The following is a 21,080-nucleotide window of genomic DNA, read 5'->3' as shown; positions in this document are numbered from 1 at the left end:
AGTGCTTGATGCTTTTGGGGCAGGAAGAGCTCAGTTCTATCCCCACTAAGATTACAGTAAGCAGCCTCTAGGACCCTGTGTGCTCCCAACTGGGTCTGGTTTTTCTGCACTATTTCCAGACACAAAGGGTATGTCTAAACTACAAGGCTCCGTCGACGGAGCCATGTAGATTTGTTTGTTTGGCAAAGGGAAATGAAGCCACGATTTAAATAATCGCGGCTTCATTTAAATTTACATGGCTGCCACGCTGAGCCGACAAACAGCTGATCAGCTGTTTGTCAGCTCAGCGCGCTAGTCTGGACGCTCCCCTGCCGACATGAAAGCCCTTTATCGACCTCCCCGGTAAACCTCATCCTACGAGGCATAACGGGGAGGTCAGTAAAGGGCTTTCAGGTCGGCGCAGGAGCGTCCAGACTAGCGCGCTGAGCGGACAAACAGCTGATCAGCTGTTTGTCGGCTCAGCGCGGCAGCCATGTAAATTTAAATGAATCCGCAATTATTTAAATCGCGGCTTCATTTCCCTTTGCCTACAACCCTCATCTACATGGCTCCATCGATGGAGCCATGTAGTTTAGACACAGCCAAACAGTTCATCCCTAGTGCAGTTGAACAACTATGCATATTCCCAGGCTTTTCTTTTTTTCAGTTGTGCTTCTGCTACAACTTAGTTTTCTCTCTTCCGGGTTTCCCCTGGTGACAGACGTTCCTTGAGAAGTACGGCTACTTCGCCGAGCTGGCTGCTAGCGGCCCCAGGTCTGCACGGTTCAAGGAGGCAGTGAGGTAAGAACCAATCCAGATGGCTGTGTAGAAATGTCAAATGCAGCGAAGCAGGAATCCCATGGAACCCTGGCCTCTGGGTTGTGTGAGCTGCACCCGGCCTTAGAGTCCTGAACAGAAAAGGTCTTTTCCTGCGCTCTGGGCAGACACCAGGGCAGCCGGTTGCTTTAAATTACTCAGCCTCGTGCCCAGCTCCCAGCAGCGATGCACTAGTATTCAGCCCTGGATCTGTGCTGATTTGTTTGCCTTTTATGGCCTGGTGTCCTGGTTAGAATAAGAGCTGCAGTCATGCTGCAAGTTCCTGGCTGGCTGGAGGGTTTTCTGAGTGTCTGGGATGACAGCTGTGTTCCCTGTAAGCTGAGCGCTTGGGCAGCCACCCAGGAGAGAGTCAAACACCGCCTGGCTGATTAGCAGAGCACCCACAGCCGGCAGCATGTGTGTCTATTGATGCTGCACGTGCCTTGGTGCACATGACCAAATTTATGCCACACCTAGATGGAAAAAATTAGAGGTCACATTGGATGGCGGCCACAGTTACAATAACACTACCTGGTTCCCATCTGGCACTTTTCATGAGGAGACAGATCTCAAAGCATTTTACAAAGGAGGGCAGTTCTATCATCCCCATTTTGCAGGTGGGGAAACTGAGGCACAAGGACACCGTTGTAGAGCCAGGAATAGAACCAGGTTTCCTGAGGTCTCGTTAGGTGCTGTGTGCACTAGGCCACACTGTCTCCATTCTCTCCTGCGCTGGCACAGAGAATCCTTACAGTCCAAGGCCAGAAAGATCTATTGCGATGGAAGGAGAGGTGGCCACCTGCGCTCCCCTTGGGACTTCAGTTAACTGATTAATGCCCCAGGGCCTCACATGGCCACCAACAGCCAGTGCAAACGCTGTACTGACCTCTGGCTGCAGTCCTAGGAGCCAGTCTGGCAGCAATAAAGGTGTGGCACCCGGGAATGCCAGAGGAAGCTGGTTTTATTTGCCTGGGCCTGATCCCCCTATGTGGGACAGGGCTACACAATCCTTTGTCATATGGGAGGGGTCCGTGTGTGAAACGCCTCTTCCAGCCACCCTGATCTCAGAGACCCTGGTGCGTACCGAGGCTACTGCACTGACTGCAATGCCTGTCCCAGTCCAATCAAAGTCCCTTCAGGCCTGGGCCTCCCCGGCTAAGCCTGCCAGCCAGACCCAACCGAGTATCTCACCTCTCCACTAGGAGTTGGATGTGGCTACCTGCCTGTGGCAAACTGAACCAGGAAGCACCAGCTCACCTTAGCCGAGTTGTTGACTTGAGTCCCACGACTTGAACTCAAGTCCGACTTACGTCGCCCTGCTGACTCGACTTGAGACTTGACTCGGGTTCGTTGTGTGTGACTTGAGACTCGACTTGAAACTTGCTAATTTTGTTAAATTGACTTGGTGAAAAAATTGTCCGAAAATGCCGATATGGACGGCTTGTACAAAAGTGACTTGACATTTTTTAAATTAAGACTTGAGACTCAACTTAGGACTTGACAATGATGACTTGAAGACAACACTGCACGTTAACACAGCAGGCGGCGTGGTGCCATGGTTAGAGCCACAGGCCTGGGAGCCAGGGTGGCCTGGGTTCTACTGGAGACTCTGCTGCTGGGTGGCCGTAGATAAGTAATGGCCCTGCTTTGTGCCTCAGTTTCCCCATCTGTGCCGCAGAGGCAAACAGGACTAGAAACTGCTTTCAGACCTGAGGATGACAAGCGCTGTTGTCAGTACAATGCGAATGTTGCCATAGGACTCAGTGGGACTGCGATCTGACTCTATAGGTGTAGAGCCCTGGGGTGCATTGAAACGACATGCCTCTTTCAAAAGAGGAATGTAAATGAAGGAAATCGAAAATGCAAATGAAGTGCAGATTTACAAATCTCATGCTTCATTTGCGTGATTGCAACCGATCACTTTTTTGAGAGAGGTTTTTTTTTTAAAGCAGTATAGACGCGGTTCTTTCGAAAAAAGACCCTGTAAACCTAATTTTTTCAGGAATATGGGTTCTTTCGAAAAAGGTGTTTTTTTTCCGAAAGAACTGCGTCTAGACTGCTTTTTTTTCTAAAAAACCTTTTTTGAAAAAGCGATCGGATGTGATTATGTAAATGAAGCGGGAGATTTGTAAATCTGTGCTTCATTTGCATTTTCTATTTCCTTCATTTACATTCCTCTTTCGAAAGAGGAATGTAGTCTTGCCGCACCCTGGTGTCCAACCAGTCCTGGCCACATTATTCAAGCCAACTAGCCACACTCAAATAGCCACATGTGGCTAGTGGCCAGCATGTTGGACACCACGGGTGTAGAGCACCATCATTTCCCATAATGCACCAATGCCAGTGGCTCTTCTGTGGGATCCAGTGATCGAGGGCTGGGCGGCTCCCGGTCTTGTGACCACGTTGCTTGATCATTGCTTGCTCTGATGTGGCTCCTTGTTTCCCAGGGAGTTCCAGTGGGTGACCCACCTGCCACTCAGCGGGGTGCTGGATGCTTCCACGGCCCGCCAGATGAGCCTGCCGCGGTGCGGCGTGAGCGACGCAGACAGCCACACCGCCTGGGCTGAGCGGGTGCGGGCCCTGCTCTCCGGCCGGCGAGCCAAGGCGAGGCGCGGGAAGCGCTATGCTCAGCAAGGTAGGCGCTTTCACAGTTCACCGTGATTTTCATTGGCTGAGTGAAGTCATTCAGCTGCTGGCCAATAAAACCTGGGCTCTTGTGGCTTGATTCCCAGAGCCCCCAGCACTGAGTTGGAGAAGACCTGATAGGTTCCTTTGTCCTGCTGCTGCCTAGGATGGATTGTTCCTAGAAAATGCCTGAAGATTGGTCCTTTTGCTGGGTTTTAGCCATTCTTTTGCCCAAGGTCACCTCTGCAGCAATTAGAGCCGAGTGGATATTGCATTTTCTGTTCCATGAGAAATTGCGAAATTTACGTCCTTTTTATTTTCCTTGTCCTGGATCATAAAGAAAAGCCAGACTTCCTCATGGAACAAAAATTCCAAACAGTTTCTGTTTGGGAGCATTGAATTGTTCCGTTTTGCTGATGTTGAAGCACTTTGTGTTAGTAAGGACAAACCATTATCCTGTAATTAAAAGTATTACATGTAAAATATAATAAATAGTTTATATATTATAATAGTAAACGGCATATTTAGTGCAGTAAAAATGTCTGTGATGTGATAAATCTGAAATGAAACAGGCATTTTATCGAAATGCAACGTTCTGACTTTATCAAAATGAGAGACCGTACCGATTTGCTCTGACATTTTCCTTTTTGATATTGGCGTGGTCCCTTGAAACCTTTTCATTTTGACAAAAGCTGCATTTTCCAATAGAAAACTCTTCTCTCGGACATTTTGCGACCAGGTCTAGCAACCCCGAAATTATGTTGTTGATTCCAGAGCATCTCTGCATGTCCTGCTAAGTCTGTTTTAAACTACTCATCCATGCTCTAGCCTGGGCTGGAGGAGTTGGATGTATCTTCTATTTGGTTCTTTTGCTGGTTGCGCTGCAGTAGTTTTAGGCTTGGACAAGAGGGGGCATGAAAAAAGAATGATCTTTTCTCCCTGTGACGGACATTTGCCCATTTTCGAAGTATCATTGCACCCATTGTAACATAACATCTCTGATCAACATCAAGGAAAGAAACTGCCCCCAGTTAAAATTGTGTAACTGGGCTCCAGGCTTGTTAGTGAGAAGGAAGGTTTGGAAAACGCTCTCTGTCGGTTCCGGCCCTGGGGAGATTAATGGCTGAGCCAGCGTTGAGTTGAACCCGGCACAAGCATTGTTTAAAATAGGGATGTTAAATATCTGTTAATTGAATAGTCGAGAAACCTCATGAATTCTTACCGGTTAGTCGATTAGTCTATAGTTCCCGGGAACGGGGACGGCAGCCAGTGCACTCTAGCCCCACTCCCGAGGAGTCCCCTGCCACTCCGCTCTGCTACCACTGCTGCGCCTCTGCATTTAAAGTGTATTAGGAACCAGGTGGGCAGGCAGCCTGACTCAGGTCTGGCTCACGCCGGGTCCAGGAGCTCAGACCCGGCCCTAGACAGGGGCTGCTGCCTCTTTATCAGAGGCAGCAGTGCAGGGTGCCAGGTGGGAGCTGGTCTGCAAGGGGAACAAGTTTAAAAAACAGTTCCCCATATGGACCGGCCCCTGTGTGCTCGGTGCTGTACAGACAGTGTTGGGCAGGGGTCCCTCTAAATTGCGCAGCTACCAGCTGTCTAATAAGCGCGGGGCAAGGGCTCAGAGCTGCTGCGCATGGAGCTGTGAAGGCCGAGGGAGAGGCTCTTCTTCCCAGCTATGGCAACTCCCTGCTGGGCCCGGAGGAGTGTGCTGGTCCTTCTCCCCTGGTAGCTCTGTGCTGGGGCTGCAGAAGAGGAGGGCTCCTGTGGACTCAGCAGGAGCTGAGCTTCCTGGAGCTGCTACGTCTGGGGGGAAGCTGTTCTTCTCTGTCCCCAGGAGGGCCAGCAGGGAGTTGCTGTGCTGGGGGGGGGAAGATGCTCTTCCTCAGCCCCAGCTGAAGGGCTGGATTAAGAAAGGGGCGTTAGGGCTGGGGGGCTTTGGGCTACAGCCTGGAAGGCCCATATTCAGGGCCAGCCCTTCCTGGCGGATGAGGGAGGCAGCTCTCTGGCTGGAGCTGCATTGCTGCGAGCTCCAGGAAGCTCTGTCCCCACCCAGCCCTCACTTGGAGGCTCCGCCCCCATAACTCCCATTGGCCAGGAATTGCAGCCAATGGGAGCCGCAGGTGAGTGCGGGGCAGCGCAGGCTGCACAGAGCCACCTGTTCCCCACCACCAAACGGGAGCTGCCCCAGACCTCAATCTCCTGCTTCAGCCCCAAACCCCCTCCCAAGCTCTAAGTCCCGAACTCCCTCCCAGACCCCACACCCCAACCCAGAGCCCCATCCCTGAGCCTGCTCCAGCACCCTAACTCCCTCCTAGACCTCCCCACCCCAGCCCTGAGCCCCACCCCTTGTGGGCCAGCTCCCCTCGCAGACCAGCTCCCAGCTGGCACCCTGTGCTGCTGCCTCTGATACAGAGGCAGCAGCACTGAGTGGCAGGGGCCTCCTTGAGAGTGAAGCAGGAGACTATAGAATAGTGTGGCTGCTGGCACTGCCCCCCACAGACTATAGAATAGTCGAGTAGCTGATAACAATTCATGGGGTTAATTGATGATTCAGTTAACTGATATTTAACATCCCTAATTCACACCCTCTAGTTTTCAGCTGGCTCTTCCCAGACTCTAAACATACTCCACTGGAACTTACACACTTGGCTGGAGTTGCTCCTGATTCACACCAGCCCAGAGGAGATCCGAGTCCTGCCTGCAGCGTCTAGGAGCAAGTGGGGGCCTCAGCGCTGTGCCTGGAGTCTGCCCCATTCGAGGGGGCTGATGCTGAGAGAGGAGAGAGGCAATCCTCCACTGCAGCCTGAACTGGCTGCTTCCCCATTCAGTGATCAGCTGGACTCGGAATTCTAAAGAGAGACACTCTCCGGGTAAATGCCAGCGACCCGTTAGTCATTGCCCAGCACTGATCTGGGAGGGTAAAACGCCGCCCCTCTCTGCTGGGCTGCCCGCACCTCACGCTGCCTTTGGACGGGAGCCAAGGAAGATACGAGGTGCAGCCCCTGGCGAATGGAGCCCTAGCCCTGTAAAACGCAAATGCCCTTCCCTGCCTAAGTCCCAGCTTAGTCCCAGTGCACAAAGCTGGTTTTTAAACTGGCTCCCCTCGCAGCCCAACCCTGGGGCTAGTCCCAGCGCACACTTTGTCCCGCTCCGTCCCTTGGCATGGCGGATGCTCCTGGGGAAGGGAATCGGGGAGTTTTGGTGGTGTTGAGTCAGTTAGGTTTTCTGGTTCTCGCGTGTTGCAACGATGGCTCGTGAACACCGCAGGGCAAGGGTTAAGTCTGGATTTAAAATCTGAGGGGTTCAAGACCCAGCTCTGCAAAGGGAGCTTGGTGCCTGCATCCTCTGGGAATTAGGGGTCTAAAGTACCTCTGAGGCTCTGGGTCCCTATGTACCAGGATACATTATGAGCAGTTCCACCAAGGGAATTTCTGTGGCTGTGACTGAGGCAGAGACAGCCTAATGCTGCAAAGGTCTCTCATTTAGGTTTTTTGTGAGTTTCTTTCCCTGACCTTCCCCCTCCCCTCAGCCTGTAAATTCCCTGACCCTGTCTCTTGAAAGTTTCTCTGAAAAGGTTACCCAGAGGTGCGTGTTGGGCTCCCGTACCATCCGAGTCAGGCCTCGTGTCTGGTCTCAGCCAGAGTGGTGCCGGCCACAGAAGGCCCAGAAAAGGCCACTTTGGGGTTTAGAACATAAGAATGGCCATATTGAGTCAGACCAAAGGTCCGTCTAGCCCAGTATCCTGTCTGCTGACAGTGGCCAGTGCCAGGTGCCCCAGAGGGGGTGGACCGAAGACAATGATCAAGCAATTTGTCTCCTGCCATCCTTCTCCAACCTTTGACAAACAGAGGCCGGGGCACCATTCCTTACTACCCTTCTCCCCTCCCCCTCCCCCCCGGCTAATAGCCTTTTATGGACCTAACCCCTCCATGAATTTATCTAGCTCTTTTTAAAACTCTGTTATAGTCCTAGCCTTCACAGCCTCCTCTGGCAAGGAGTTCCACAGGTTGACTATGTGCAGTGTGAAGAAGAACTTTCTTTTATTAGTTTTAAACCTGCTACCCATTAATTTCATTTGGTGTCCTCTAGTTCTTCTATTATGGGAACTAATAAATAACTTTTCTTTATTCACCCTCTCCACACCACTCATGATTTTATAGACCTCTATCATATCCCCCCCTCAGTCTCTTCTTTTCTAAACTTTCTGAAAAGTCCCAATCTCTTTAGCCTCTCCTCATACGGGACCCGTTTGAAACCCCTCATCATTTTAGTTGCTCTTTTCTGAACCTTTTCTAATGCCAAAATATCTTTAAATTTTGCAATTTGAAAACTCTTTGCCCTCAGTGTTTGGCACTTCTTACCAGGTGTACAGTGCCTTGGGTCTGTCTCAGCTTTTCTGCCATTGCTCCCTGCGCCACAGAGCCGTGTGTCCTTATGGGGGGCTTTAGGAGAGGTGCAGAAATTCTCCGGGGTGGTGCCCCACCAGGCACAGTTATGTGGAGCATTTCCAAACGTGCAGTTCCCATGTACTGCATCCAGCTGGTGATTAATGCTGGCCCCTTGGTCCTTCCGCAAATCATGTGTGGAAGCAGGAATTTCGTTCTTTCTCTTCTTCGCAGCTGACAGAAAAGGCTTCTCCTCCTTTGCCTTTTGCAGGTATGAGTGTGGCCCTCCTCAGCTGTTTGGAAGTCATGAGCCCTGCTCTCAGCACAACGAGGGTTCGTGGACAAGGGCAGCCAATAACGTAGGCCGGGGAAGGCCCAGCTTCCCCAGCCACGAGGGAGAGCTGCGGCATTGCGGCTTCAGCCCCACATGTGGCCAGGAAGGATCAGATTAGGGGTGGGTGGGACTTGACTCCAGGGTCGGGGCCTCGGATGGAAGTGGAGGGGGTAGGCCTGGGGCTTGCCTTCCCCAGCTCGGCTTTCACCCATCGCCCATGTTCACTGGTGTTCACCAATCCATTTACTAAATGGTGCTACACTGATCCTCTGAGAGGGAAGATGGCCTAGTGGTTAGGGCACTAGCCTAGAATTTGGGAGACCTGGGTGGAATTCCCGACCCACCCACAGCCTGCCTGTGTGACCTTGGGCCAGTCACTTAGCCTCTCAGTGTCTCTTCCCTGTTGACAAAATGATGTTGATGGCACTGCTTTCCCTCATGGGGGCATTGTGGGTCAATATACTGTGAGGTGCTCGGGTACTACAGCAGTCGGGGCTGGAGAGAGGCGCGCCGGCAGCGGATGCCGCTAAATCGCTTGGAAACTGCATTGCAATGGGCGACATAAAGTGTTCTGTAATAGAACCGATTCGTGGGGCCGCATTTAGAACATGCGCATCGATTCTAAGGCCAGAAAGGACCCTTCTGGTTCCCTAGGCTGGCCACCTGCTCCAGAATCATTCCTAGCGCAGATCCCTGAGAAAAAAACACCCCATTTTACTTTCAAACTTGCCTTCGATGGAGAAATTCCCTGCGAACCTGGGTAAGATGTTCTAGGGGTTAATTCTCCTTACGGATGAAAATGGATGCTTAATTCTGGTCGGAATTTGTCTAGCTTTGCCTTCCGGCCTTTGGAGTGTTTTGTACCTTTATCTGCTAGGCCACCAAGCCCAGGACTTGCGGCTCCTGCTGGATTAATACAAAACTTCTGAAGTTCCTGGTCCTCTTGGTGCTGGCAAAATGCAAGTTTGAAGCTGCAGAATGTTTTAGCTCTTTCAACCCCCTCCACCCGAGGGCTGTACTAGGGCAAGGAGAACAGCGTTCACATAGGTCTCTTTGGACCCGATTCTCAGCTGCTGTAACTCAATGCAGCTCCAGTCTAGTTTACACCAGGGATCTGGTCCTAGTTGTGTTTACTTAGCACAGTTTCTACTTTATTAGAAAAAACCTCTAGAAAAACAAAGGTTGAAATTCCGCGTGGGGGCGGAGGAATGTTCACAGAAATGGACAAACATCAGGCACTTTGTCCTCATGGAAATCTGAACCCAGCAGGATCATCCTCCCCCCCCCCCCCCCCCCCCCCCGGCTGCAATGCAGTTCCCCCCTCCCCTGAGATTCTGGTTTGTGCAGCTGGCGGTGCTGATACAAAACAACTCTGGTTTTTCCTGTTTTAGATGTTTCCAGAGGCATCTTGGGTGGTAAGTGGGGGGGGTCTCCTGGCGTCTGGCAACTCTCACTATTGTTTGGTTCCCCCCTTTATAACCCTCTTGCCCAAGGCAGGAATTCTTTGTGTTCGGTTCAGACTTTTCTCATCTTGAGTGGAAAAGTACCAGATCCGAAATGGGTTCCTGGCCAGCTGTCCTTTCAGGACCAACTACAATTTGGGCTCACTGGAAAAACAAAACCATTCCCAGGTCATTGACTTGATCACCAAGCCATTAAGTTCCTAAATTCTCCCTTGTGGCTTTTGTTAGACTACCTGGACTAATAAAACAGGTTTCCACTTTGTATTTCTAACTTCACAGACAAGAAAGATATGTGCACAGCAAGCGAATATACAGATTCAGAAGATCACAGCATTTAAAATGACATGTTACATCATCCGTTTTGCATAAAGTGTCTTTGAGTTATGCATATTCATAAACCAATTTTCATTGAGCAAGGGAGAGTCCTTGACAGGCAGGTCTTGCTCTGGAATCAGGACCCCACATTGCAGGGTTCTGCGCAGGCATAAAATGAAAGGACGGTCTCTGCCACAAAGAGTTTATAATCCAAGCACCTATCAAGGGACAAAAGATCAACTCCACAGAGGCGAAGAAGTCCAGGTGACCGGGAGAGGACCCTATCTGGGGGTATGTCTACACTACAGCGCTAGTTCGAACTAACTTAGTTCGAATTAGTTAATTCGAACTAAGCTAGTTCGAACTAACGCATCTAGAACTAAAAACTAGTTCGAACTAGTGTTTTGCTAGTTCGAACTAGCAAGTCCACATTGAGTGGACTCTGAACAGGGCTTAAGGATGGCCGGAAGCAGTGCCGGCAGGGCATCACAGGAGGACTTAGAGCATGGAGATGCTGTCTCAGGCTAGCCAAGGGCTGCGCTTAAAGGGTCCCGACCCCCACCCCGGACACACAGTTCTAAGGGGTGCCCCGCTTGCAAAGAAGTTCTGGCTTGGAGTGCCCTGAGTGCCCACACTGGGCACATCACACCACTCGGCCATCAGCCCGGCTGCACTTGCCGCAGGCTGCCATCTGGGGAGAGGGAGTAATTGGGGGGCTGCAGGAGAGCTTCCACCCCCAGAAGCCCGCAGAGCCAGCCCAGTCCTCCCCATCGGGGGCTCGTACCCCATTCCTCCCTCACCTCCTTCCACTTACCCTTCCTTAGCCCCCCTTCTTATTGATGTACAAAATAAAGATAACGTTTCTTCCAACATTGACTCTGTCTTTATTGAAAAAAACTGGGGGAGACTGGGAAAAGGAGGTGGGAGAGGGGAAGAGAAAGGCTGGGAGAGGGGAGGGCAACTAACATGATCAGGGGTTGGGAACAGGTCCCAGATGAAGAAAGGCTACAGAGACTGGGACTGTTCAGCTTAGAAAAGAGGAGACGGAGGGGGGACAGGATAGAGGTCTCTAAAAGCAGGGGTTGGGTGGAGAGGGTGCATTCAGAAAAGTTCTTCCTGAGTTCCCATAAAGAAGGACTAGAGGACACCAAAGGAAAGGAATGGGTAGCAGGCTTGAAACTAGTAAGAGAAAGTTGTTGTTCTTGACAAAGCAAATAGTTAACCTGTGGAACTCCTTGCTGCAGGAGGCTGTGAAGGCTACAACTAGAACAGAGTTTAAAGGGAAGTGAGATCAAGTCATGGAGGTTGGGTCCATGGAGTCCTATTAGCCAGAGGGTAGGAGTGGTGTCCCTGCCCAAAGTTTGTGGAAGGCTGGAGAGGGATGGCACGAGACAAATGGCTTGGTCATTGTCTTCGGTCCATCCCCTCCAGGGTCCCTAGGGTTGGCCGCTGTTGGCAGACAGGCTACTGGGCTAGATGGACCTTTGGTCTGACCCAGTACGGCCATTGTAAGCTCAGGGCTCAGGGTCGGGGGTCTCAGTGGACCCCCTTGATTTTCATGCACACCTGGTCCTGGGTGGCCAGGCTGGCAGCTCTCCTGCCCTAGACGGCCACTTTCCTGTGCCTAGTGCGGAGATCGTGGACGAGGTCCACGATGTCCGCACTAGCCCAGGAAGGTGCCCGCCTCTTGCGGTCCAGGGCAAGCTCCCGGGAGCCGCCAGCCTGGTCCCGGCAAGAGGGGGTGGGCTGGGGGGCATCGGGTGGGTGGCTCTGTGCCGTGCCAGGTGCAGGGTCTGCTGGCTGGGTGCTGGCAGGCTTGCACCTGGCACGGGCACCGTAGCCAGCCCGTGCCCCTTTAAGGGGTCCGGGGCTGGGAGGGGGGCATAGAGTTTCCCTGGTGTTGGCCAGAGTGGCCACCAGGGAAACCTGGGGAGGGCTAGCCTCCCACTAGTTCGAACTAAAGGGCTACACAGCCCTTAGTTCGAACTAGCTAGTTCGAACTAGGCGTTAGTCCTCGTAAAATGAGGTTTACCTAGTTCGAACTAAGCGCTCCGCTAGTTCGATTCAAATTCGAACTAGCGGAGCGCTAGTGTAGCACCTATTAAAGTTAGTTCGAACTAACGTCCGTTAGTTCGAACTAACTTTGTAGTGTAGACATACCCTGATAGACTAGGGCAGAGGCGGGAACCACTCCTTGCCTCAGTTTCCCCATTTGTAAAGGGGCCAGGCAATGATCCTTGACTGCTTTGGAAAGCGCGGTTGGCTCTGTGGGTTAAAAGCATGTTACACAAGTGCCAGCGCACTGGCTGCCGTGACACATTTCAGACCCCCCCCCCATACGCTGCCCAAGAGTTGGATCTTTGCATTGTCCATGATTGTGCCTTTGTCCGAATCTTTGGGGGTGGGAGGCATGGAGATCCTTGCTGCTCAGTGGGCCAAATTGTGCTGTCAATTTTACTGGTGTAAATCCATTCAAGTCACTGGAATTAATCCAGATTCACCCTCTTGCTGCTGAGATCTGAATCTTGCCCAGTGTGTGAATGGGAGGAGGTGTGTTGACCTGGGTCATCGGGGCTGGATTCTGATTTCATTGGCACCAATGTGAAACCAGTCACTCCATTAAAGGGACCTACTCCAGATTAATTCTGTTGTACCTGAGATCAGGATCTGTAGGATTCCTCAGTGCCCTGTTTAGAGGAGGTAGTTCTTTGGATGGGAAGCTGGGTCAGGGGACAGGACACCTTGCTTCTGTGCCTGGCTGTAACTCGAGCAGATCACTTCACTTCTCTTCTCTGTGCCTCAGTTTTCCCATCTGTAAAGTGGGGATACTGATCCCAACCATCCTAAGGAAGGTGCAGAGAGGTCTGTGCATGGGAAGCCTGATGGAGGGAGTCATTAAAACCTCTCTTCTTCCAGGTGGAAAGTGGTACAAGCGGCACCTGACCTACCGGATCGTGAACTGGCCCTGGTACCTGCCCCGGCACCAGGTGCGGCTGGCAGTGAAGGCAGCTTTCGAGCTCTGGAGCAACGTCTCTGCCTTGGTGTTTGGGGAGGTGCTGGACGGCCCTGCCGACATCCGCCTGGCGTTCTTCCACGGCGACCACAATGATGGACTCAGCAATGCCTTCGACGGGCCAGGTGCTAATCACTCCCTCCTCGTAAGCTTCTCTTTTACACCCGGGGCTCTTACCGGGCCACCAGGGGGCAGGCGAGGTGGGAGGGGGAAGAGGTCTGTCACGCTCTGGTGTCACCCTCCTGAGGCTACGGCTCCACGGTGGGATTTTTGTGGAAGAGGATATGCAAATAGCGCTCTCGTTTGCATATCCTCTTCCGATCCTTTTTGCGGAAGACGTTTTTGCGATAAAGAGCCCCATGGAGACGGGGCCATTTGTCAGAAAAAACCCGTTTTTCGCAAGATCCTGTGAACCTCATTTTTGGAGGAATAAGGGATCTTGCGAAAAAGGGTTTTTCCCCGACAAGTGGCCCCATCTACACGGGGCTTTTTATCGCAAAAACGTCTTCTGCAAAAAGGATCGGAAGAAGATATGCAAATGAGAACGCGATTTGCATATCCTCATCCACAAAAAACCGGCCGTGTAGACATAGCCTGAGGGATCAGCTTAATGCTGCTGGCCAGGAGTAGCGCCCCCTGGCGGACAGAGAAGGATGGGCCTGGCAAATATCACTTCAGGCTGTAATGACAAGTGGAGCAGATGTGAGACATTGATGGTGTTTAGATGTAGATCAGCGGTTCCCAACAGATGGGGACGCATTTTGACAATTCAGGAAGACTTGGTGACCCACGGCAATTCCAAAACAGGGGGAGGAGGGAGGGCAGAGCCACCTGGGGAGATACTTGGCGACCCTTTTGAAATGTAATGGCGACCCGTATTTGGGTCCTGACCCATAGATTGAGAACCCTTGATGTAGATAGTGCTGGGTCCTGCCGGGAGGGCAGGGGACTGGACTCGATGGCCTCTCGAGACCCCTTCCTGTTCTAGTGCTCTAAAGGGAGGTCACTGTCCTCTGCTTGGCCCCGGGGAGGCCTCAGCTGGAGCACTGTGTCCAGTCCCGTGCTGCTCTTCGGGATGGATGGGGACAAACTGCAGCAAGTCCAGAGGAAACCTGACGTATGAGCCAAGGTTACACATACGGGTGATGCTGAGCCTTGAGAAGGGACGGACGGCATAACAGTCCTCAGATGTGTGAGGGGTGCAATGAACAGAACAGTGACCCCTTGCTCTCTGTGGGACCATAGATGACCTCACTGGATGTTTCCAAAGCAGGCAGGATGGGTGGCTAGCCATCTGTCCTGGGTGACTGGAACACAGGGGCTATGTCTACACTGGCGGCTTCTTGCGCAAGAACATCTTGCGCAAGTGTTCTTGTGCAAGAACATGTCCACACTGTCACGTGCGAGCTGTGCTTTTGCACAAGAGCGTCCATGGCAGTGTGGACACTTTCTTGCACAGGTAATCCCTGCCGAGCGTCCACACTGCCCTCTTGCACAAGAGCTCCTGTGCAAGAGGGCTTACACCTGTCAAAAAAGAGCGTAGCTCTTGCGCTCGGAGCCCCCTCTTACCACTCCGTACTGTGAATTTCCTCGCTCAAGAGCAGGTGGGCAGTGTGGACGCTCTGCAGATTCTTGCGCAAGAATGGCCGTACTTGCGCAAGAAGCCGCGAGTGTAGACATAGCCAAAGAGTCTTGCCTCTAGGTGGGGGCAGGCCAGAGGGCCTCGTGGTCCTTTCTAGCCCTCTGGCTCTGAGATTCAATCGTGGGAGGTAGGACAAGGAGGTACGGGCTGGGTCTGGAGACTGAGGTTAGCGACTAGGGAAAACCTCCCTCCAAGGGGAGTCTAGCTTGGAACACGCTTCCCTGGACGTGCTGGAATCCCCATCACTGGGGGGTTTCAGAGCAGGCTGCACAAGCATCTTCAGGACTCATTCAGGCTTGGGCTCGATGGCTCGTTGAGATGCCTTCCAGCCCTGCATTTCTGAGTCTCACTCTGGGGCATGGAGTTCCTCCTGGTTTATACGGAGTAAATGAGAGCAGACTCGGGGCCACGCTGTCCAATGGAGGTGGGAGCTTGGGGAGGCAGAATGTATTCCTGAGCAAGCTGCAGTTTGGCCAGGACACGGACCAACTACGCAAGCCCTTGTGTCTGTCTCCTAAGGACTGAACAACACGCCTCCTGCAGGGTGCCCTGAAATCTTCCATGGACAACGTAGCTGCATTGACTGTGACAGAGCTAGGTTAACGTACGCCAGGCCTGGATCAGTGCCCTGCTTTTTATATTTCCACCAATGGGGAGCTTGTGCCATCGTGGTGCACAGAACAAAATTCATTCCGCACATGGACATCAATAATTATAGGGAACGCTGCCTCAAGCAGGACTATTTTTCCCTTTCTTACTTGTCATCCACCCCCTAAAATACTAACTGCGTTATTTCCGCAAGCCAAAGAATTTCCCAGCATAGCCCATGCTGATACACATGTTAAATAGGCTGGTTGATAGTTTGAGGGTAGTGCGAAAATTGCTCAATCTGCTTGCGTCTCGTCCCACCACGGTCTCTGTCCTTTGCGCTTTTGTGCCCTGACATCCTGAACTAGCGGTAGAACAGGACTGGCACTTGGGGGTGAGCTTTGCGTGAATTGTAACGACTTCCCTTCCTCTCCTTCCGCCAGGGGGCGCCCTGGCGCACGCGTTCTTCCCCCGCCGGGGGGAGGCCCACTTCGACAGCGACGAGCGGTGGTCCCTGCACAGTGGCAAAGGTCGCAACCTCTTTGTGGTGGTAGCGCACGAGATCGGGCACACGCTGGGGCTGGAGCACTCGCCCGTCAGCAACGCCCTGATGTCTCCCTATTATAAGAAGCTGGGCAAGGACTTTGTGCTGAGCTGGGATGACATCCTCGCTGTCCAGAACCTGTACGGTGAGCACAGCCCTCTAGGATTCCCCCCACCCCATCGTCCCAGGCCGGGGTGGGGAACCTAAGGCCCAGGGGCCGGATGTGGCCTCCAGCTTGCCTGGATCTGGCCTCCAAGGCTCAGAGTTCCCCCCCCAGCATCATGGAGCTGGTACTGGTGCTCCAGCCTTGCAGCTCCACCCCCTCCCTCCAGGCCCCTTCACGGGTCTGGAGCACCAGCACAATGCTGGGTGGGGGGGAACCGAGTCTCACAGGCCAGAGTCAGGCAAGCTGGGTCCTGATCCAACCCACGGGCGGGGGGAGGAAGTTGCTCCCGTCCAAACCTGCACCCCCAGCCCACTCCTGCACCCTCCCACCCTTCCAGACCCACCAACCCCCTCCTCCTGCATACTCCCTCCTGCCCAGACCCCACACCCCAAGCCTGCTTCCCAGCAGCCCCTTCCCACACACTGGACCCCACGCAGAGCCTAAGGAAATGTCTTTCTGCTTCTCAGTTGGGGGCCATATCAGGGAGGAGTTCTGTTTCAGTGGGGTTTTTTTGCTTCCCAATTTGTGTGCCCCGACTGATTTTTCTTTGGGTCAGTGGCCCCTGACCTCAACAAAGTTCCTCACCTCTGGGTTAAGACAAGGTACCCATTTCTACATTGGGATAAACAACATGGCCGTGTCTAGACTGGCCAGTTTTTTCGGAAAATCAGCCGCTTTTCCGGAAAAACTTGCCAGCTGTCTACACTGGCCGCTTGAATTTCCACAAAAGCACTGACTTCCTACTGTAAGAAATCAGTGCTTTTTGCGGAAATACTATGCTGCTCCCGTTCGGGCAAAAGTCCCTTTTGCGCAAAAGTTTTGCGCAAAAGGGCCAGTGTAGACAGCTGAGATTTGTTTTCTGCAAAAAAGCCCTGATTGTTTAAATGGCGATTGGGGCATTTTTGTGCAAAAGCGCGTCTAGATTGGCCACGGATGCTTTTCCGCAAAAAGTGCTTTTGTGGAAAAGCATCCGTGCCAATCTAGACGCTTTGTTCCGAAAATGCTTTTAACGGAAAACTTTTCCGTTAAAAGCATTTCTGGGAAATCATGCCAGTCTAGACACAGCCCATGTGTGCCACCTTACATGTGCCATGACATCTGTTGGTTACCTTCCCTTGCTCCTAATATCTTGGACAAAACATCCCTCTTCATTGCTTTGTCAAACCATCTGTATTGGGATGTGTCTGTACTAGCTGGAATATATTTATGTAACTATCTAGGGCCTAGTATGCTAGCTTTGCCAAGCTCATGTACTGGAAAGGAACCCCCAAGCATCTGCTTTAATCAGGGCTTGGCTTTGGTTCACAGTCTATGGTTCGAGCCCCAGATCTTACCCCAGGCCGAATGCTCCAGGGTCTGTCTCTCTGACACCCTCTTGTTTTAGCTAGAGCTGGGTGGGTGACATTTCTTCTGGTTTTCGGGCAATTCCAGAAAGTAATAGGGAGGAGGGCAGGGAACCGTCGTCAGATCAAGCCCAAAAACTGTCAGAATGTCGTGTGAATTGAAAAGTAACCCCCCCAAAAATTGTTTCAGCAACATTGAAAAGTTTCATTTCGATTTTGACCACCTGAAAATGTTTCTGCCTGATTTTTTTTAAAACCAAGTTAAAGGAAATTTTAGAACAAAAAGTGGCTTCCAGCCGGGAAATTGAAATGTTTCAGGATTTGGGGGATTTTGTTTCTAAAGAATGCAGTGAAATTGACATGAATTTCCAAACTCTTTTGGGGTCGCCAAGTGGCATCTTTTGCCAGAAAAAATTGTTTTTGCTGAAAAGCTTCACAGAGCTCTAGTTCTGAGACCCTTCCCTCCGAGGAAGATCTGCGCCAGACCCCGGAAAGGCAGGGGAAGCAGCTGCAAGGCAGCCCTTTATTTGAGCCAAAGGGTCTCCTTTGCACATCGCACACCATGAAACTGGTGCAAAGCCTGTGAGCCAGGAACAGCCTTGGAGCTATTGGTCCGGCGCAAGCAGCTGGTGCTGCCGTTCAGGAGATGGATGTGGGGGAGCGAGATGCCTGCAGTTTGTGGTCAGAGGAGCGTGACCAGCAGGACAGGGTGTCTGCCCGTTGATTAGCAGCCCACGTTGCTCAAGTCAAAGCTTGGACGTGTTGCCCACTTCCTCCTGAGAGCAGGGGACGGTGGGACAGCTGATGCCCCAGCGCTGAGAGAGCTGATGAGGCCCCTCCAGATAAAAGCCTCCCGGGATATCTGAGTCAGGGGTGTTAAATTGCCTTTAATCAGCTAATCGAGTACTCAGTGGAATTTCCATGGACTGCTTGATTAGCTGATCAGCAGGGAAGCTGCTGAGCCTCAGCAGGGTTCACTCACAGCCCTAGGAGCTAACCCCACCAGGCTCTGCCTTTTAAATGTAATAAGAGCTGCCAGGCTCTTAATACATTTGGAAGGAAGAGACGCAGCAGGGGGGACCCGGCCTGAGCTGGGACAGCTGGTTCCCGGCTCGCGCTTGGCCCCTTGGCTGCGCCTCTACTTCCCTGCCTCCCCTGCAGAGCCGGTGCTGAGGGCAACCGGCTTTTAAGCCGGCTCCCCCCAGCACCAGCTCCTGCTCCCCCCCACCTTGCTGCCTCTCTCTGATAGGGGCAGCAAGGGAGGGAAGTGACTAGTCAGGAGACAACTCAACTAAGCATTGGCTTATTGGGTAGTCGGCTAGTGACTTACACCCCTAGTCTGAGTGCCTCCGAGGAGCACCCCTTTTCCTGTCCCCTGGGGGACTGACTCCTTTCTTGGGGTGTTGTGGAAGCCAAGACTATAACAGCCTTCCAAAAGAGCTAGAGAAATCCATGGAGGACAGGTCCCTCAATAGCTACTAACCAGGACGGGCAGAGAGGGTGTCCCTGGCCTCTGTGTGTCGGAGGCTCGGGAGGAATCACTTGAAGATTCCCGGTTCTGTTCGCTCCCTCTGGGGCACCTGGCGTTGGCCACTGTGGGCAGACAGGACTCTGGGCTGGTGGACCCACTGTGGCCGTTCTTAGGTGCAGCATCCCCAGTGCAGCTGCTGACTCTATTTCCCTTTCCGTGGCAGGGAAGCCTTCCAGGGGCTCGGCTGTGCGGCTCCCCGGGAAGTTATTTGCCCATTTCCAGGGCTGGAGCCCGGATTTTCCAGGCACCGATCCGCTGCAGGGGACGCTGGGCTCTTACTACTGCCAGTCCTTCTTCGACGCCATCGCCATTGGTGAGTCTCCCGGATGCCGGCCGCAGCTGGAGCCCTCTCCCTGCAGCTCCGTCCAGCCGCCCTCTCCTGCTGCTGGCCACTTGTGGATGTCCCAGGTGGAAAAGAGATTGATGAGATCCACTGACCCATCCCCCCTCCAGCTGCTGCTGTGTCCATAGGGGTAATAGCCAGCGGGGATCGAGTCTGGGCCACCATTGAAAGGGGCGAGGAGGATGCGCAGGTGTGTCGGCGGGGAGGGAAGGAGAAGCGCCTGTCATGTGGGAGAGCGGCCATCTTGGTTGCCACACCACGACGTGAACCGGGCACCTCAGAACGAAAAGCAGGAGCCAGGCGTCCCTTGGAAGGGCGGTGGCTGACTCCTGCCCTCTGCAGACCAGGCACAGAAGGGAGACGTGTAACCCAGTGCGCTACTTAAACGTTCGCGTGGTCTGCGGGGCCGACAGCCACTGTGGGCCCCGGGGCAAGGTGTGTGTGGGGGCCGGCTTTGCGCCCCTCGATGGGGCGGGCCTGAGGGCAGTCAGCCCGTAGCCCCACCCAGACTGCAGCACAGGCCCCCCCAGCCCACAGAACCACGTGGAGTGGCGCTCTGGTGGCAATTCAAAGGGGTGGTAGCTGGGAGTCCAGGCCCGGGACAGTTACCCCCTTTGCCCCCCCCATCCATCAGTGGGCCTGCATGTGGTAGTGCGAGGAGGCATGAGAGAGGACAAAGGGAAGACCTAGCGGGAGTTGAAGGGCAGGGCTGGCAGAATGAACTTGAGGCAGGAGGAGAGAGACGTGGTGGGTGCGGTGGTGTCGCAGTGGGCTGACTTGTGTGGGTGAAAGGCAGGCAGGAAAGGTGAGTGGCCTAGAAGGCGCGACAGGACGGGAAGACGCCGTCCACCCCAGCGGTCCCTGGATCGAGAGGCGGAGAAGCTGGAGGCCACAGGGGGGCAGGCGGCTGCAGGGGGCGGGGGAGAGGGCTGGCGCCATGGAGTGGGAAGGGGGCACAGAGAGGGCAGAGCAGAGGAGCTGGCAGGACGTGCACCGATCCTGATGTGGGGCCAGGGGAGGGGAGCTAGAGATGGGTCCGTGGTGAGGAGCTGGGTGGGGGGTTGTGAAGGGCCGGGGAGCAGAGGGCTCAGGAGGGAGCGGCAGGTTTGCCAGGGCATGTTCAGAGGAGGAGCCGACAGACGTGGGGCTGGGGCTGGGAAGACGACTCCCCCAGGGTGGGGGAAAAGGCAGATCCATCAGAGGGGCACCAAGGAGGCCTGGGCCGCGCTGCTATCCGAGGGGGCCCACTGGCTGGCAGGGACAGGGACAGGGCCCAGGGTGGCAAAGCCAAGCTCCCGCTAACTCGGTTCCCCTGCCTGCCCAGATGCAGATCACAAGCTCTACATCTTCAAAGGCCACCACTACTGGGTGGTGGTGCAGGGAGGCAATGCCACCGAGCCGCAGCTGCTGCAGAGCCGATGGGCCGAGCTCCCCGCTGGCATCGACGCGGCTGCAGTGTCGGAGGCAGACGGCAAATTCTACTTCTTCAAAGGTAGCAAGACCCGGGGGGCGGAGCAAAAATCAGCCCCATGTGGGTCTGTTGGCCCGGAGCATGGCCAGGTGCACTGGGATTCTAGGTTCTGTTCCTGGCTTTGCCGCTGACCTTAGGCAAACCCGCTTCGCTGCGGCGTGCCTCAGTTTCCCCCTTGCAAAATGGGGACACTCCTCCATGGTGCAACCCTTTGCGATGGAAGGGCGGGGAGCACTGGGCAAGTGCTAAGTGGTGTTGATTGTCAAGAGGCCAGCACAGAGCTGAACTCTGGGGCTGTGGGTCTGGAGTTAGAGGGGAGGAGGATGGGGTCCCCCATGTGACTGAACTGCTGCAGCGGGGTGGCTTCCTGGACATGTAGCGGGGCACGCTCAGGGTCGGCGGGGCACGCTCAGGGTCGGCGGGGCACGCTCAGGGTCGGGGGGGATGCTCAGGGTCGGCGGGGCACGCTCAGGGTCGGCGGGGCACGCTCAGGGTCGGGGGGATGCTCAGGGTCGGCGG

The 21,080-nt window shown here is 53.8% G+C and overlaps 1 protein-coding gene across 2 annotated transcripts in view; it reads left to right on the top strand.

Moving 5' to 3' along the window:
• MMP28 (matrix metallopeptidase 28) overlaps window positions 1-21,080 on the top strand; it is a 39,782-nt gene that overhangs the window by 12,511 nt on the left and 6,191 nt on the right. The window contains exons 2-7 of one of the 2 annotated variants that reach the window (XM_075904928.1): window positions 701-780; window positions 3,243-3,430; window positions 12,837-13,058; window positions 15,607-15,852; window positions 18,911-19,060; window positions 20,415-20,582. In XM_075904928.1, the coding sequence (XP_075761043.1) occupies window positions 701-780; window positions 3,243-3,430; window positions 12,837-13,058; window positions 15,607-15,852; window positions 18,911-19,060; window positions 20,415-20,582 (1,054 nt within the window). Of the gene's footprint in view, window positions 1-646; window positions 781-3,242; window positions 3,431-12,836; window positions 13,059-15,606; window positions 15,853-18,910; window positions 19,061-20,414; window positions 20,583-21,080 lie in introns of both variants that reach the window. The other variant, XM_075904929.1, reaches the window with a different exon arrangement.

Source organism: Pelodiscus sinensis, chromosome 21 (genome assembly GCF_049634645.1).
Source record: "Pelodiscus sinensis isolate JC-2024 chromosome 21, ASM4963464v1, whole genome shotgun sequence".
Lineage (NCBI taxonomy): Eukaryota > Metazoa > Chordata > Testudines > Trionychidae > Pelodiscus > Pelodiscus sinensis.
Note: the sequence above shows the minus strand (reverse complement) of the source record. Positions and strands in the feature narration are given on the sequence as shown.